General features: G+C 38.8%; 1 protein-coding gene across 2 annotated transcripts in view; it reads right to left on the bottom strand.

The window, feature by feature from the left end:
* Positions 1 to 17,822, bottom strand: part of EPHA3 (EPH receptor A3) — a 168,185-nt gene that overhangs the window by 34,941 nt on the left and 115,422 nt on the right. Inside the window, exons 6-10 of one of the 2 annotated variants that reach the window (XM_079321373.1) lie at positions 12,528 to 12,652; positions 5,878 to 6,040; positions 4,377 to 4,479; positions 3,865 to 3,932; positions 133 to 258 (exon numbers count right to left, since the gene is read on the bottom strand). In XM_079321373.1, coding sequence (XP_079177499.1) covers positions 133 to 258; positions 3,865 to 3,932; positions 4,377 to 4,479; positions 5,878 to 6,040; positions 12,528 to 12,652 — 585 coding nt within the window. The remainder of the gene's footprint in view (positions 1 to 132; positions 259 to 3,864; positions 3,933 to 4,376; positions 4,480 to 5,877; positions 6,041 to 12,527; positions 12,653 to 17,822) is intronic. The other variant, XM_079321374.1, reaches the window with a different exon arrangement.

Genomic DNA, 17,822 nt, shown 5'->3' with positions numbered 1-17,822 from the left:
TGTAAATATGACCTGCAAATTTGAAGACTTTCTAGAACATTTTCTTTCCAGTCAGAGCAATGAATCTAAAGATATAAAACAGTATATACACAGTAAAAGCTATTTTAGTTCAATACATCTGGTGGTCATTACCTGCTCCAACTACTTTATCAATGGATATATTGGAAGCATCCAGTTCCTTGGCAAATTCATGCACAGCTTGGTTGGGATCCTCATATGTGTGTGGATCTACATAAGTTCTCAGACCTGGGAGCTTTACTGTGTAAAAACAAATTCAAAGAGAAAATGTTACTTAGACTTGAGTAATGCTTCTAAAGAAAGCCCATGAGACAACCAGAAACCAAATCAATAGAAGGAAAAGGAATTCTTCAAACCAACCTGGCTTTTGTGGGTCTTCAGAATCTTTGCACAGAGTGAAACCAGACACTAATGTACTGCAGATAAGTGTGACAGCCATTTCAAATATCTGCACTTGCAGCATTTAACTGCTTTTCCAATATTAAAATACCACTCACCCCTCCCAGGCTGCTGCATTTGGATGCTGCCTTATATTGACCCTTCCAAAGCAACAGCAAAGGGGCAAGGAACAAAATGTGTTGCTACAGTGAACCTGAAAAGTTTTTAGGAATATATTAAGAAATCAGATTAACTCTAGTTTGTTTTTTTTTAACTCCATCAACAAGATAGATACTAATAAAGTTATACATGAAAAAATGCACCCCTGCCTCAATCCCTCTGTCAAAAGATACAAGGATGGCAGATAATTATTCTGATTAAAAGCTGGCTCTGGAGCTTTGTCCCCCATACATCCATGTTATTATTTTGGTCCCCTCCAGAGTTTCCTGGCTAGGGATTGCTGGAAGAGATCATTCCCAACCTCTGCCCCAAAAAAGTGCTGAGAGCAAAGCACAGCCTTATTCCCCTCCCCCAGCTCAAAGCCTTGCTTGTGTCTGCACCCAGCACCTTCTGTGCCTGCCTCTCTTGTACACTCACTTTACAACAGGAATACATTTTATTAACAAAAAGTGAAATAGCCAGCTCAAAACTTTCTGCTTCAGACACAAACCCTGCATTCCCAGACATGTATTCCAGCTTTCCCTAACTGTACCAGCTGGTCTTGTAAAAGATATTAACTCCTTCAACAAACATTGCTTTAACCCACTCAGGAATATCCTTTCCAGCTTAGCATTATTATACTGCAGCAATTTTGTCACTGCTAAAATAGTTAAACCTTTTTTTTTTTTTTCGCTGCAGTTGCATAGATGGGAAAAAAATTACCTTTGGACCATGAGAGCATAAAATTGTTTTATCAAATGATGCAAAGTGTATGTAAAAAAGAGAAAAAAAATCAATTTTATGGGGATTTATTGGCCTCAGAATTGACAAAAAAAATGATAAAACTGAGTTCCCAAGCTAATTGCCTTGAAAACAATGCAAAGTAAGAGCCATGCTCTCAGCACAAGGGCTGCAAGACATTAAAAGCTGACTGTGTTTCCTTCAAGAGCCTGATGATTACAGAATTACCTGCAAGTAAAACAAAAAGTAATTGGCTGTATATTGCTGTTGGTTAAAAATCTTGTAAATGCTCCTTCCCGTCCATGCTGAATGTACATTACAGGCCCCCTCACATCCCCAATAAAAACAACAATTAAAAGCTTCTGCACCGTGGGGTTTTTGGCTTGGGGTTTTTAATGCTGACCCCAGAGGTTCCCAAGATCAGGTGATGGTGGCTGCAAGGAGAATAATCCCTTCACACCAATAATTAAGGGCAGCCTGTGTAGCAACTGGGTTCTGTCATGAAATACAGATAATAAACACGTGCACATGTGTTAAGCTGCACTACTTTACAGCTCATTCTGTGCAAACATAATAATTTACATTTTCATTTTAACAGCACAAATTGCCCTAAAGGTAGCAAAAAAAAAATAAAAAGGCCCAGCCAGAGAAGGCAAAGGGAGAGGATCTGAGGAGGTGAAACATTTTTGTTCCTTTGAAGTAATATTATAGGATTTGTAATAAGGCTGCAGGGAATAGTTCATGGCTGGAGCCTTTTTAAAAGTAATTCAGAGTAAACTGACTGAAATAAACCAGCTGCTGTATTTAAGATGCTGAAAGTTTATGACAGCCATGGAAGTTACTTTGTCCTTTTTTAGTTCATAGTGGCAATTTTCTTGTTCTTTGGGAAAGATTGTAATTTGGCAAATTAAAAGTTTCAACAGCCACACACGTACATACTTACAAATTCTAACTGATAAATATCTGCAAAATCTATGATAAATAATTTTCAAGAACTCCTAGCAGACATACCAGGCTCATGATTGGCTCTGATCTTACTGCACAGTGAATCAGCATGGCACTACTCAGAAAACAGTACATAAATATCTAAAGCCAAATTAAAAGCAATTTAATCCACAGGAATTTAACAGCACTGACATGTTTAAGAATAGTGATTGCAACTTTCCATTGTGTGGGAGTAAGGAGAGCAAATTCTGACCTGTTATTTGTCTGTGACACTTATTTTACTGGCTGCTTTTATTTTATAACCTCATTAAATTTGGATGATGAAGCATTAATTCTATGGGCCACATGTAACTGTAGAGATTTTTTTGGGGAATGGTTGGTTAGCAGTTGTTGGGCTGCAGCTCTTGTGTATCTCCTGACAGTGCTGGGAAAGGGACAGAAATTGTGGAAATTCATAATTTTGGCTCTCTGGAGATAAGGAGGGGCAGGAAACTTAAAAGAATGATAATTTGAACAGTCAGAGAACAGTTATTGTCACAAGGACTGGGAAGCAGTTCTAATTTCCAGCTACTGCAGGTAAATCCCTCATTAAAATGTTAATTCACTTATATTTGGGGAGGGGCACCTGATTATGGTACCAGCAGCTCTTTTCTTGCAAATAGTAGAGGGCCAATGTTGTGTGCAAAAAAAATGCACATATATTAATGCTACAACATGCTAAACAACAGAAATATATTGTATATTGCTGGAAATCATTGTTCAACCATGCTTTACATGGTGTAGCAGGACAATCATCTGGAGCTAAAACAGTTTCAAAGATGAACTATAGATTCTTATTAAACAAAGCCTCATTAGACATCAATAATTATGTGGGAAAAAAAAAAAAAAAAAAGGATTTTCTGGTCTTGGTGTCTAGGAGGAGCATTATCTTTGCCTGTAAGGATATAAAAATCCAAAGTCAAGTGATTAAAAAAGAAACCAACTAAGTAATCTTCCCATTCCTGATCAGAAATTAGGCTATCACCTTCTTTTCCCCTCAGTTTGCCCTGCTCCAAAACTATTTTTTTCCTTTTTCAAATGGTATATGGATGGAGCTTTGCCTGTGAGCCAATCTTCAGGAAAAGTGGAAAAGTGTTACAAAGTTATGCACATTGCAAAGAGCATCCAGGATCAGATGATGACTATTATTTGTAGGTGAATTTTGTCAAGCAAACAATTTTCACAGCAGCTTTAGTGTTCATCAAGGCAGGCTTAATCAATTTATATTTTGTTTTGGGAAAGAAAAATAAATTTCTCAGACTTTATATCAAGGAATTTGCAGTTGCAGTCTGGATTTCAGTGATGCACAGCATAATCAATATCAAAATTCCACCACATGTATTCTTTGAACATAGACAGAGATGTTTAGATCATTAATAACCTGAACACAGATGAAAGAAGCTCAAACAAAGAATAATTGTTTGGGGAAAATCTCCTTACCCACAAGAGAGGGATAATTCTCTTCCTAATATCATTTTGGTTTAAGTGAGGTATGGCTCCTTTTTTTTTTTAATTGAAAAATATCAGTTACCTAGGGAATGAATTGAACAGATCTGGAAGCATTAAAAAGCTTCAGCAACTTACAGTGGCCATTCCCAAAATGCAGTCTTTTCTCATCAGTGCCATGTTTAGACTTCTTGTATCCACAGAATCTACAAGCAAAAGAGAAAAAAAAAATTAATACAGAGAATTTTATGTGTTAACTGCAGGTGGAAGCAGAATAGAATGCTTTCCCTGCACAATTAAAAGCCTGTTTGAAAGTTTAATGATATTTACATTCTCTGTGCCCTATAGAGGCATGTGATGTTCTCAGGGAATTTGAGGAAATTGGCTAATGAGAGGATTTGTTGATTTTTGACCCCTACAGTTTAATTTTACAATTGCCTGAGAATGTGTTTATAGCATTTTTTAACAACTGCTGCACGATTTGGGCTGCACACATTAGTGGGCTCATTACTGGCTGTGAGGCAGAGTTGGGAGCTCCTGGGCAGCAGACAAAGGTTGAAAACCAGCCACACCATGACACACCATGGTCATCAGGGACCCTCTGGGATGTGGCAACAGGGGAAAATGTGCAAACCACACCCCAGACTCACCTCCCAATCAGGACATACACCACCACTGTGAGGAGAATGATGGCCACTGCTGCTGAAATGGCAATCATCACCACCTGGCTGTTCTCACTGGAGATGGAGAAGGCTGCAAAGCCAGCACAAAAACATGTAAATAACATATAAATATAATATAAATATATAAATAACCTCACACATACATCTCATGGATGACATCAGAATTTACATGCACATAGGGGACAGATATCATTATATAGCATTTCATCTCCTGGCAGATATTTAATCCAGGACATAATTTTTCATCAAACAAATAAATCCAAGAGAACTCCAGCCATATATGCCAATTTACCAAAGTTGTTTCTGCCACTCTCAATTTTTACTCTTGCTAATGGTGGCAACTGCTGGAAAACTGATGCAGCTACATAAACATATAAATAAATACAAACACACATGTCATGTGTGCCATACAAACTTAATGTCATGCTCAGTAAGGAATATTTCCTAGGCAGGAAATCCCACAACCATCACCTCCACTTCCCCTTCTGTGTGATGGAAAGTGCTTTTAGGAGCTAAGTTTCCCAGTTAATCCTGACAAAATCCACATGAAGGTTGTGGAAAGCCAGGGCACACAGCACAGATGTCTACAGGGAAAATAAGGGCTGTGTTCTGCCTTATTTTGGTACCTTCCTATGGTCCCTAAGTATGAAACTTCACACTGTTACAAAGGGACAGGATGAATTTAGACCTCTGGGGTGAGCACCAGTTTCCAGCAGAGACTCCTGAGCACAGCAGAATTAAGTCATGGTAACTGGGTAACACAGCAACAGACTTATGCCATTTGTTGGTCACCTGTGTAATTATGTATGCTTATTTTTCAGATGGGCATCACTCATTACATTTCTATTTTTTCATTTCCCCCTTCTTTTGGTAACATTACTTTGCAGAGAAAGCTCATTAACCTCTAAATTGTTAATTTTTTATCTCTGCAACTGATTTTTTCCACCTGGCTGTAATTGTCCTATTCTGAGTTCTAGTTTCAACTAGAATGCCAAAGTTCCAAGGGAGTGTAACAGCAATTTGTAACTCTTTCTTTTAAACATAAAGTTTCTTTGCCTTTCAGAATAACAGCTGAGGTGGAGAAGGAAGAAGTGGGGATGAAATACATAATGCATCTCAAATGTCCACAGAATCATGGTGAAAGGTTTGGCTTGACACCACTGTTTGTTTTTTCTATCACACTTCCTCCCCCAGCAAGAGCCATGGTCTAGCAAGGCATCATTTCTAGCCAGGGGTAGAATTAGGGTGGGGAATGGAAGAAAACCCCACCTATGATAGCTCTGGGACACTCTTTACAACCTGTTCCAAGTTTAACGATAAAACACCAAGTCCCACAACAATGCTACCAAGAAAGCCACATCACAAACAGCTACGAGACACATTTCCTCAGCTAGAACAGGAAGGCAGGCATTCAGAGCAGCCAGGAGCTGGCAGGATGTCAGCACAATGCATCTGGACAAGGACATACAGTCTGGGCTGGTCTCAAACTCGAACTTGCGGCTGCTGGTGCCGTATCCGGCTGCGGTGCGGGCGCGGATCTGGAACACGTAGGTGGTGTCAGGCTTGAGCCCACTGATGGTCACGTTGGTGCCTCTGGCTCTCAGAATGGTATAGCTTGTCTCTTGCTCCTGCTTTTGAAAAAAAAAAACATTATCAGATTAAAACCACACCCTAAAAAAGAAAGAAGAGTGGCTGGTACTAAATTGCTACAAACGTCCTGGAGAGGACTGGAGTATTTTGAGTATTTACAGCCTAACAAATGCTGGTACAAACATTCATTTTCAATCATCTTTTAACAAGATGTCTTAAATCATCAGATTTGCTGTGGTGCTGTGCTGTAAATAGAATCCCAGACATGCTGAGTTTATGATGCTTTATTAAATGTTCTTGCATCATTTTGTCTGTGGTCCGTAATACAACAAGAAAATTATTAAAAGATTATTTAAAAAAACATAAATCAGATTTGCCTACTGCACTGAACTGGAAGTTCTAACAGGCCAACTTAGACATTTTAGGGCCCTGCAGAGCTGTTGCAGGATGCAGATTTTACTGCCTCACATTTTACAAGACAGTGGTTACCTTTATAATAGTCAGAAGGGAAACTCCACTCGGGCTCCTCAGCTCAGCAAAAAGGCAGATTTAGCTGGTTTTCTATTGTGCTATAAAAACTATGAGATAGTTGTGTCCATCCTCATTTGGACAAAACCACACTGAACTCAGTTCTGGACTATGTTCATAACCCCTCTCTGCTTAAGAGTGACCTATGTCTGACATAATGTTTTTTATATAAAATAAGAGGAGGGCTGGTTTGTAATTTGGTAAGTTTGGATACACTTCACACTGTGTAAAAAGCTAATTCTGATAAAAGTATGTCTCAGTCCCACTGTAAGCACATAATCTCAACATTTAAGCATGCATTTGGAGCTTGAGGTACTGCTTATTTTACTAAAGCCATCTTGTACCAAAAGAGCATTTTTGGCTTCCTAAATATGGCAGCTGGAACTGTCTCAGGAAAAAAAAAACCAAAAAAAAACCTCTTGGCCAGCAGCCACACATGTGGGAAACTGTGAGAATCTCAATTGTTTAGGTTCCCCACCATGAACATTTTTTTTGATTCTGGAGGTGGTGGGGATTTCATGTGATGTCCTTTTGCTTTGAACCCTGTGCAGAACACTGCAGCCATTGAATTTCCAGGGGCTGGAGGCAGAGCCCGGCGAGCGCACGTCGGATGCAGAGCATCTCACCTAATCCTCAGCACTTTTTATGGCACTGCATTACTGTGAGGGGCTGAGATCTCAGCTCTGACAGCACTGGAGTGCCAGTGCACGAGCACAGGGCTTGGAAAACACCCAGCACACTCATTTCACCTCCAGGTGTAAAGTTCAAGCGGCTGGAGCTGTTGGAGCGTGTTTGCTCTGCCGTGCTGTCTGCAGGAACAGAGTCAGGATACTCTGGGTTAGTAGGTGAACATTAGAAACTGCTCACTTTGGTGCTAGAGAAAGCCTAAGTGCCCTGCTCTTGGCAGCCTTTGATATGGAGAAACAGAAATATTTATATACTACAGTTAGGGGAATTGCCAGAATCTCCACGTAATATTCAACATTACGCTCGTGAGAAATCACAGTGAAAGGAAAAAAGAAAGCCAAAAAAAGAAACAAAAAAAACCCAGCTAAGCCTGTACCTAAAATTTACCATCCAGAATCCAAACCTCACATAGGGTGAGCTGGACCCAGTCTTCAAAGAATGACTGTAAAAATGTTGACCATGGCCCATTTTCTTTGCACAGTAAAAATAAAAAGGAAATCAGCGTTGGACCTCCTCAGAGTTTCTCAATACTTCTCTAAAAAGTTCTCTGTTCTAAATTCAGGGCAGCAAATTTACAAGAGGACACTAAAGAGCTAACAGTCTTGTGTAAAATTATTTATTTTTCAGCTAACAAAAGCCTAGCATTGAAATTTGCAGGCTTTCCTTATCTTGTCATTCAGCTGGATGTAGGCAACTATTTTAATTTCAAAGACATAATAATCTTGTCTTCAAAACACAACATCTTTTGTGTATGCTATGACTGGACATTCATTTTGATCTGGCTTCAGGCTGCTTTTATGAAATGCAAACATTTCCTTCTGCTGCAGATACTTATGTGCAAGGGAAAATACAGTCATGGCCCTGTCTGTTAATAATCCACATTGGAACTTGGAAAATAAACCTTTAAAACAATGGTATGGAGGATGTCATGGTATCTCAGTTTATGGGAAGCTTTTTACACACATATTTTCTAACTCATTTTTTATGTTACTAGTAATCAAATCAGTGCAACACCACATAAAAACCCAAGTTTATCTTTCCTGGGGATAAAGCAAAATTTCACAGATAGAGCAATGTAGCTGCCATAAGCAGAGGGAATACACAAAAAGGAGAGTCAGTCCTTGCCAAGCAGAACTTTAACCAAACATTGAGGATAAAATTGAACTTAGATGCACAGAGCAATTTCTTCCTGAATATTTCTACATAGTTTAGCAGACACAATCTTTGCTGGGAAGCAAATCCTTCTACTGTCAGTGTCTCATTTGCAAGTGACATTTTATAATTTTATGCTTTGTTTTACAAAAACCATATTTTGGAGACATTTAAAATTGATAGTGGTGGTACAAATAAGGGTGAATGTTTTGCCCTTTTCCAGAAAAGCACAGAAAATGCTTATATCATAGAAGAAAAAATATTTTTTCCATCAGCTCTATGTGCACTTGAGAGGCCAAAACCTGACTACACATTTCTGGGATGAGGCCACAGTCCTGACACTGCTTCCCTTATTGCCAGAAGTGAACTCTTTATGGATATGACATTTCCTGCAAGTCTTGTGGAATATTCATGGCCTACCTGCATTTACAGCCAGAACAATAAGAGTTTAAAAGCAACAAAATGCATTTAAATATAATGCACTTTTTCAGCCTCAAAGTGCAGAGCTCTGTGTTGGCTGTAACTCATAATCCCTATGATGGCAAAAGCAAATCTATTTTAGCAACATGAGCCTGCAGCTGAATTTCACTCATTGTTTGCAGAAGACTCCATCTTAATAAAATGCATGTGACTTAATTGCAAGCTGCAACAATTAATAGTTTATGAGTGGTATTGAAGAGATGGTTTTTTCCTGTTCCTTCACATGACAAGACACTCCTTCAAGAGAACATGATAATGTGAGCAAGGACAAGGAGGAAACAAAGAACAGGGCTTGTGCAAAGGAAAAAAAATGGGTTTGTTGTTTATGCACTTTGATGGCTGAGACACTTAAAATTCAGCATTATATGGATGAACTAAACTGAGGTGTCATTTTGTACCATTAACTTAGCATAAAATGTTACATCTTACCATAAAATAAATGCCTAAAAATTCCATATGGTCTCCCTTTGAAATAAGATTTTTTTAAAATGTTTTGAATAAATATTCACTGGGGCTTTATAATAAAGTTGTAAAATATTTTTTTTGCAAAAAATACAATTCTATTCCAAACACTGCTTCTAAAAAACCACCACTCAGTTCATCATGGTATGAAGTGCTCAAAGCCTGGCTGGATGGGGCATTGGACAACCTGGGATAGTGGAAATTATGGAAATTTTCCCTGCCTATAGCAGGGGGTTGTAAAACCTTAATGGTCCCTTCCACCCCAGCTCATTCTGATTAATTCCAAAGAGTTAAAATAGTTTCCTAAAGCTGTAGCTACTAATTTCTTTAGACACATACAAAGCTCTGCTCTTTTGGCTACACAAAGGCAATTACTGGTGAAAAAACCCAAATGAGCAGGTTAATTAACTACCCTCGAGAAACTGAATATATTTCACACATTTTATGACAATAATGCATGAGGGAAAAAAAAATACAAGATATTATAATTTAGATACATGACATTGCATTTTTTTATTCCAAATCTCTTGTAATATCCTAAATACTTTAAGACCAGCTTAGCAAAATAATGTCATGAACAAGATGTATGACAGAATTGGGCTGACCTGCATTGCTCTGTTAATGCTCTGCTTTTTAATTTCTAAGAGATGACAAAAGACACATCAACTGAAAACAAGCAGGATGAGAAAGGATGGCTCAACCTAAATCATCTACCAGCAATCAGGTAGGACTTGTCAGGAGAAATACCCAGATTTGCTAACTCTGAAGGGTTTATTTCCACTTAACAGCAGTGTATTTTCTGATGAGCACAACCAAGATGATTTCTGAAGCAGAATATCAAATGGGCTGGACCAGTGTGAAAAGAAACCTCTCCTTTTAAAAAAGAAGGGAAGGAAGCATGCTTAGAGATCCCAACTGAAAAGCAGCATTTTCCAAAAGTGGAGAAATGAAGAGCAACAATTCTGCATGAGCTGCTCCGGCCCCAGGTAATTCTATCAGAAAATTAGTTTTGAACCTATTATAATTTCCAAAGCTTAAAAATACATAGATTCAAGTCTCCTGACAACAGATTTGCCTTTTAGAATTTTTTTTCCTCTCATAAACCCTGAGGAACAGGCTTCTGACTCCCCAAGGGCCTGCAGAACACACATTAAAAACACTGGTGCCAGAAGGTTGGCTTTTTAAAAGCCTTGTGCTCTAAATGGTCTGGCTCCCATTGTCAAGCACTTGGCTCCCTGGTTTAAGAAAACTGTCTGGTGCATATGAACTCTTGATCACAGACTTCAAAGGGGAGAAACACATGTGCAAGAACAGCCTCCTAATACTGTGGGTTGTCTTATAAAGCTGTCTTATGACAACCAATTGCTCCCTGAGAGTGGTGGGAACAGGAGTTGTGTGTTTGTGCAGAAAACAGCACTGGATGGCAATTTTCTTGAACAGAAAACCCCAATTTCAGTGTAGAAAGATGATCAAAACATCCCAAACCAACACAAATAAAATGTATTGGTGATTTAATTAAAATTAACTGAATGAGCACAGCAGGGAAAAGAAATCTCTCCCTTTGGGGCAAGTGAAACCCCAGAGATCACCTGTGCTGGTTTTGGCTGGGGAAGAATTAATTTTCTTTGGCTTTGGGAATTGCACTTAAAACAGACAAATTTGATAACACAGAGATATTTTTGTTATTGCTGAGCAATGTGAAGGTCTCTCACACTTTTCCAAAGGGGAGGCTGGGGGTGAACAAGGATTTGGGAGGTGCCACAGCCAGGACAGCTGATTCCAGCTGAGCACACAGACATCCCATCCATCCCATCCCATCCCATCCCATCCCATCCCATCCCATCCCATCCCATCCCATCCCATCCCATCCCATCCCATCCCATCCCATCCCATCCCATCCCATCCCATCCCATCCCATCCCATCCCATCCCATCCCATCCCATCCCACATGAAGAAGAAGGAAGAGGAGTGATGGCATTTGTCTTCCCAAGTCCCTGATAGATGTGATGGAGCCCTGCTTTCCTGGGGATGACAGAAATTGTTCCTGTCCCAGTTGAAATTAAAAAAAACAAACCCAATGTAGAAGTCCACAGATGCTGCTCCATTAAGTGAGACTGAGTTGAAATGTTTTGGATGATTTCTTTTTCTCCCATTATCACTAGCATGAGGCATGTTTAGATTTTTACCAAGGTCTTTGAAGGTTCAAGTGCTCACCAAAAAAAAAAACTCTTCCCAAAATCAGATTATATAAATTTGGGAGAAATCTTTTCAGCTTCCAGCCTTCTGATCCTCTTCATATGAAAATCAAGTATGAACTACCAACACTGTCCCACTCCAAAGTTCCATGACAAAAAATTGCTAAAAATTAACTGAATACTCATGGAGTATTTTTAACAGCATTTCTTAGAGGATATTATCACAACATCTTCTCTGGTATGTATGAAATCTAAGCCTGATTTTTAGATATGAAGACTGTTAGCAAATGCTCAACTAAACCAGAATTCTGGCATGTTTTTCAAAGTTTGTTAACTTTGAAAATCCAGGAGCAATATATCAAACAGAACTATCAGTAGATCTACTGAAAAATACCATATTTCTCAATCTCCATGGCAATTTATGGTCTTTTCAATTCTACCAGTAAGACCTCCTAAAAACATTCTATTACAAAGACTTTTCTTTGCTAAATATAGATCTCTGTAAGATGCCTAAATAAACAGTTGTAAATAAAAGCAAATGTCAATAAAAAGCAGAAGGTAGATTTTCTTTCATTTGCAGTCATTTGCTTACAATTTATGAAGGATTCTGTTAATAGAAAGAACTTGCACAGTGCAAACCAACCCAATAAGCCAGCCAACATTTTCCAATAATTTTCATCTAAAAGATGCTGGTGCCACAGGGAAGTGCCACCAGCACGTGGGTAAGTGTATGAACACTGACAGCAGGATAGAACAGCATAATAAGAAAGTTTTAGTCAAGAAAATGAGAAAATAAATGAATTACATATTGACTGCACTATTTTGTGCTGTGGGGATGAGCTTGGTAGACAACACAATGGTTTCACTTTGTGTTTCCTGATGCTCTCCTTACCAAAAATCGAGCAGTTCCAACACTTGGTGAGACTGAAGGAACCTGAGTGTTTCTGAATCCTTAACACAGGCAAGATGCAACCATTTCACCAGGGCATTGCTGAGACAAACCCCTCCCCTTTGACCTTCCCACCTTTTCATAGTATTTGACCTCGTAGTCCAGGATGATCCCGTTGGGATGCTCAGGCTCCTGCCAGGAGAGGGACACGCTGTTCCTGGACGTCCTGTCCTTCCTTATGACCGTGATGGGGGATGGAGCTGCAGAGGGGGTGGGGGAGGAGGGAGGAGAGAAGAAAGCTGGGTTTATCTCCATTGAGAGAAGCAAGCTGGGTTTATCTCAGTTGAGAGAAGCAAGCTGGGTTTGTCTCCATTGAGAGAATCAAGCTGGGTTTGTCTCTGTTGAGTTCTTGGCGGTTTCCATCGAACCCGCTCCCGAGCAAAGCTGAATTGCAGCCCTGCTCCTCCTGCCTTGGAGCACTCCAGCCTCAGGGAAAATGAGATTTTCTGAGATTTTTCTCCTCTGCTGGAGCACTGGTGGCAAGGCAGCAGCTGGTTTTGATCTGCTGCTGCAGTGTAAGCAATGCAATATATTCAGCAGAGCTACCTGTTTGTTATAAATGTTGAGGTATTACCATTACCAGAACTCTGACAACATTTTGATAGGAAAGCCAAAAAGGCTGCTGGGATGCAGTGAATAAAGGAGCTCCAAAAGGCTGCTGAGATGCATTGAGCACAAGGAGCTCCTGGTACTCATGGCTGGAAAAAACCATCACAATAACCATCAGCACAGGTCAGCCCCTTTGGCATCGTGATTTGGTAAATTCTCCAGATGAAAATTGCTCCCATACACACTTTGCTTTCACCACATTTCTTTGAAAATGAAAATGGATGAAAAGGAAAAATCTAAACTGAAAAATAATGTAATTTTTTATGTGCATTGGTCAGGGTTAGGCACGACAGCTGATTGCATACCACAGGTTCACCCACCACCCACAACTTGGAAATAATATTAATGTTAAACACACCCATAAAAAATCATAATTACTTAGGATTCTTGAACATTGGTTCAGTTTTAGACCACCCAGATCCATAAGCTGTTCCAAGACCAGGTCTGGATTTCCTAGACTCCCTGAAAGCTGTGCAATTTTTTAGAATTATTTTGTTTTGTTTCTTTTGGGTTGACTTCCCACTCCAAATGCTTCTCTTCCATGGCTTTGGCCAAAATTCATCAGATTATATTTTACAGATCACACACTGAAGGTTGTAACTGTCATTTAAAACAAGAAACCCCTTTTACTAATGAACAGCCTTTTATCTTAACATGTAAATAAAATCTGTTTATAAGTTCAACATTTGCTATCCTAATAAAAAGGCTCTAGAGCTGATCTCAACAATTTAGTATCAGCTGAATCCTCTGAAGCTTTTATTGTTCATATAAAAGTAGCTGCACTTTACAGGCATTCAGCTTCAGCCAATGCCCTTTCTGTTTGGGTTTTTATTTTTGCAAAAGAACTTCCAATAGTCAGGAGAAAGAAAAAAAGGGGAAAAAAGAAAAAAAAAGAAGAAAATTAAAGAAAAAGAAAGGTTTTCATTAAAATAAGTTTTTGAAAATTCATTCTGCTTTTGATTTTGCTAAACTTGCAGCAAAATATACTCTTAAATCCCAAGTCATAATCTAAGTATTGAAATCCTCCTTTAACAGAGTGGATGATCCACTTTGTCATGTTCATTCCAGGCTGAACACATCCTCTGAACAGCATTTTCACACGGTTCACAAAAGATTAAATACTGGCAATTTTATTTTTTTTTCCTTCCAACAGGAGGAATTTATCCTGAATTTAAATTCCTAAAATCAATTTGGGAGAAGTAGGCAGGATTTGTGTGCAACAAAAACCCTTCAGCAATTCCACTTGAATTCCACAAACCAGTGGCAGAGCCAAAACACAAAGTGCTTAGCAGGCTGAATTTCCCTGCTGCAGCCACCCATATATCCATACATGCTGCTTTTATGCTCTCCTAAGTCATTTTTATGTCTTCTTTTTAAGTCTAGTTATTTATCTCTCTTTTTTTCCTTTTTTTTTTTTTTTTTGTACATAAATAAATTGTCAGGCCCAGTACCCAGCTGGTAACACTTCCCATTAAGGTAAAATTAATACTGATTTTATGAATAATTAATATATGATTAACAGAAATGGCTTTTCCCCTAATAAATTATGGTAATTTTGCTCTAACAGATTCTCAGGGCAGGCTGAAACAATCATGCATGCTCCAATACAGCTCAACTTTAAAAAAAAAAAAGCTTTCTTCTAACACAGTATTAATTATTTTGAGCTCATTTGCACACATCCCTGCAGATGCTACCAGTAACTTATCTCACAGCAGTTTATTAGAAAACATCTGCTCTGCAGTTATCAATAACATTATAAAACATTCATATACCTTCCCTAATCCCTAGGGTTCCCAGAGCTGCTCAGAAATGAGACATCAGAGTGTGGATGAGCCAGCATCCCACTGCTCAGGCATTTTAATGCATTGGTTTTGGGGGTTTTTGCTATGCCTGATAGGTGGGATTGAAAAGTGTTGGAAGTCTTGAATCCAGTTAAAGAAAATACCTTGTTCAGATAATTTCCAAGTTTAGGCTTAAATCTACTGCAGCCAATGAATTTAGGATACAGCAAGGGTTAAGGTAACCTGAGGATGGCCCCAACTCAGGGCTGGAGTGTAGTTTGGAGAAATAACTTGATATTTGGACAACTTAATTAATTTGTTTTTGTACACATCCCCAGAATACAATGTAAAACTTAATAAGATCCATTCAAAATACTGTCAAAACCAGAAGTTAGCATTAATTTCTGTTTTGTAACATCAGAGCAGCTCAGTTATGGTATTTTACTATTTAATTAGAAGTGTCTGAATATCCAGCAAAGAGAAAAACTGAAGTAAAAGCAGTTGACATTATAAAATATTTAAGAGTGAAGGCATCACCATGTGCAAGAATGCTTAGACTTCAGTCTTCCAAATGAAGAAGAGAGAATCAAAAGTTTCTGGCAGATAATTAAATAAACATGATAGGATGAGATAAAATTCAAAATTAGGATACAAAAAGGAATAGAAATACATGATATTTAGAACAGCCATTTTTCATCGAATTTCCATTATTTTTCTATCTTAAATTGAAAATGAAAAATTAAATTTCCATCTTAAATCTGCAGCTCTCACTGACAAACCAAAGTTTGCACTCTGGGTTAGCACATAATGAGACATTAGGAAGCTTGTTAGGATTAATTGAAATTTTAAAAACTATACAAAAAGTATCAACAGGAATTCAAAGGTTAAATTAGCTCACCATTTAGAAAACTTGCATTCAAAGGTAAAACTTAGGAAGAGTACTTTTCCAGACTAAGAAGATGTTTCAGTGATTTTTTAATTAACCCCATGTCTCATATGCCTCTAGGTATTTACATTTTTATTGATATTTTGATTAATTTATTAGTAGCCAACTTCTTCACTTGAATAAGAGTTGTGTTTTTATAACTAACTTTAGGGATATGTGAAGAGTTTTAGTCTCAGCAGCCCCATGCAAAGCACAGAGAGGCATTTTTGCACATCCCATGGTTAGAATCTGTCTGGCACTGCAGCCTGACTGCTTTAAGCACTTAACAGGAACCTTGAAAACTCCCTGGAGTTAAGAGGGGAAATGTACTTGGAGCTCTTGGTGTTGTTAGGTAGCATTTGTGACAACTGGGAATGTGGATGTTGAAAAGGTAACAAACACAATGATTCAGGAGCTTAGGCTCAAGTGTAAAAACCTCCTCAGCCAGGACTATTAAAGGTGCAAGCAAATAACCTGAAGGATCTGCAGAGACGACAATAAAACTCTGCTCAAATTGATTTCCCACTGAAAGTGACCCCAACAGATGATTTGTTTTCCTCCAGTTTAATAGCAGCTATATATAAATTTCCTTATTGACTTTTTCCTTATTCCTTGGTTATTGTTTTCATATGTGACTGGCTTACAGATGTATAAATGCACTGAAAGAAAATTCCCTGTCCTGTGACAGGGAGAACTCAGTATTAACTCTGGGAAGGCACATGTGTACAACTGCTGAAACATTTAGAGTCCTATTGTTCCTGGCTTAGGTTTCTAGGTCACAAATTAAATTTTAGGAAAGGATTTAATTCTAAAATGACTCACAGCTCACTTCCAGCTTTTGCTTGCAAACAAGAGTAAAATATGCTTTGCCTGGGATATTTCAAACTATACTGAAAGATGGTGACCAAGCAGAATTGACTGTATTACTTAATTTTCAACTTCTGCCCTGCTGAACAAAAGGAAAGCTTGTTACTTTTTCTTTCTTTGGAAAACTGATGCTTTTATTATCTAATCATAATACTGTAATCTGATATAACCTATAAATTTGCTTTTATGTCTGTGACGGCCCCAGGAGGTAACGTGGAACAAGAGCAGTAAATAAAGATCATAACCTGAAAATTAAATCTGCATTCTCTGACAGTAGGATCCACTGGGACTCAAACCTAAATCTGCCAGTCTTAGAGGACCAGCATCCAAACCACAAAACTATCATAACAATCCAGAGTAGAAATACCAGTGTTGGAATGAACAAACTGATCTCTCACTTGGAGGCAGTTTCTCTGGGACACATCCACAGTCAGGACAGAGAGAACTTACCATGGATCCTGGGTCTGGCACTGCTCCCAATGCTCCACACACACATTTTGCTTCATGCAAAACCACCCAAAATACGGGGTTTTTTTTAGAACCAGCCTTTTATCTTTGGGTTTACCCATCAATTCCACTATTCAATTTGGAAGAGTCCCCAAGTACTGATTTGCAAATCAGAACAATGATGTCACAGCTCCATGATGTGATCACATTGACATGAAATCTGTGAAAGCTCTGCTTGTCCTTGGAACCTCCTTGAGCTGGAGCAGGCTCAATCTATTTTGATGACCTGGGCTGTAAAATGCCACCTGATTCTGTGCCATCACTGGGTGACCATCAGCCTGAAGGTGACCTGCCTCCCACCAGGCATCATCCCACCCCAGCAAAAAAACCCCACACCAACCCCAGGCTGGATCCTGGTAGGATTCCATCATAAAGAAGGGGCTCCCAGTTTCTGGAAGAAGGGCTATCAAGATCACTTTTGCACACATCAAAATGTGGAAGGGAAGAAATAGGACAAAACTTCAAAGGCAAGAACAAGCAGGCTGCCATTGGATGAAATAAAGCTGGGCACGTTTCTCCCACCAAAAAAAGAAAAAAACTAAAACCAAAAAAACACCAACCTGTTTTGTTCATGGCTGTTCTAATAGATGACTGCCTGCATTATGGCACAAGTGCCCAAATGCATCTGTGAAAGGCTCCAGCCTGTGGTTACAGACTCCAGAGTGGCTGCAGGCATTTCAC

This window comes from Erithacus rubecula (genome assembly GCF_903797595.1).
Source record: "Erithacus rubecula genome assembly, chromosome: 1".
Lineage (NCBI taxonomy): Eukaryota > Metazoa > Chordata > Aves > Passeriformes > Muscicapidae > Erithacus > Erithacus rubecula.
This window is presented reverse-complemented; position numbering and strand designations above follow the sequence as displayed.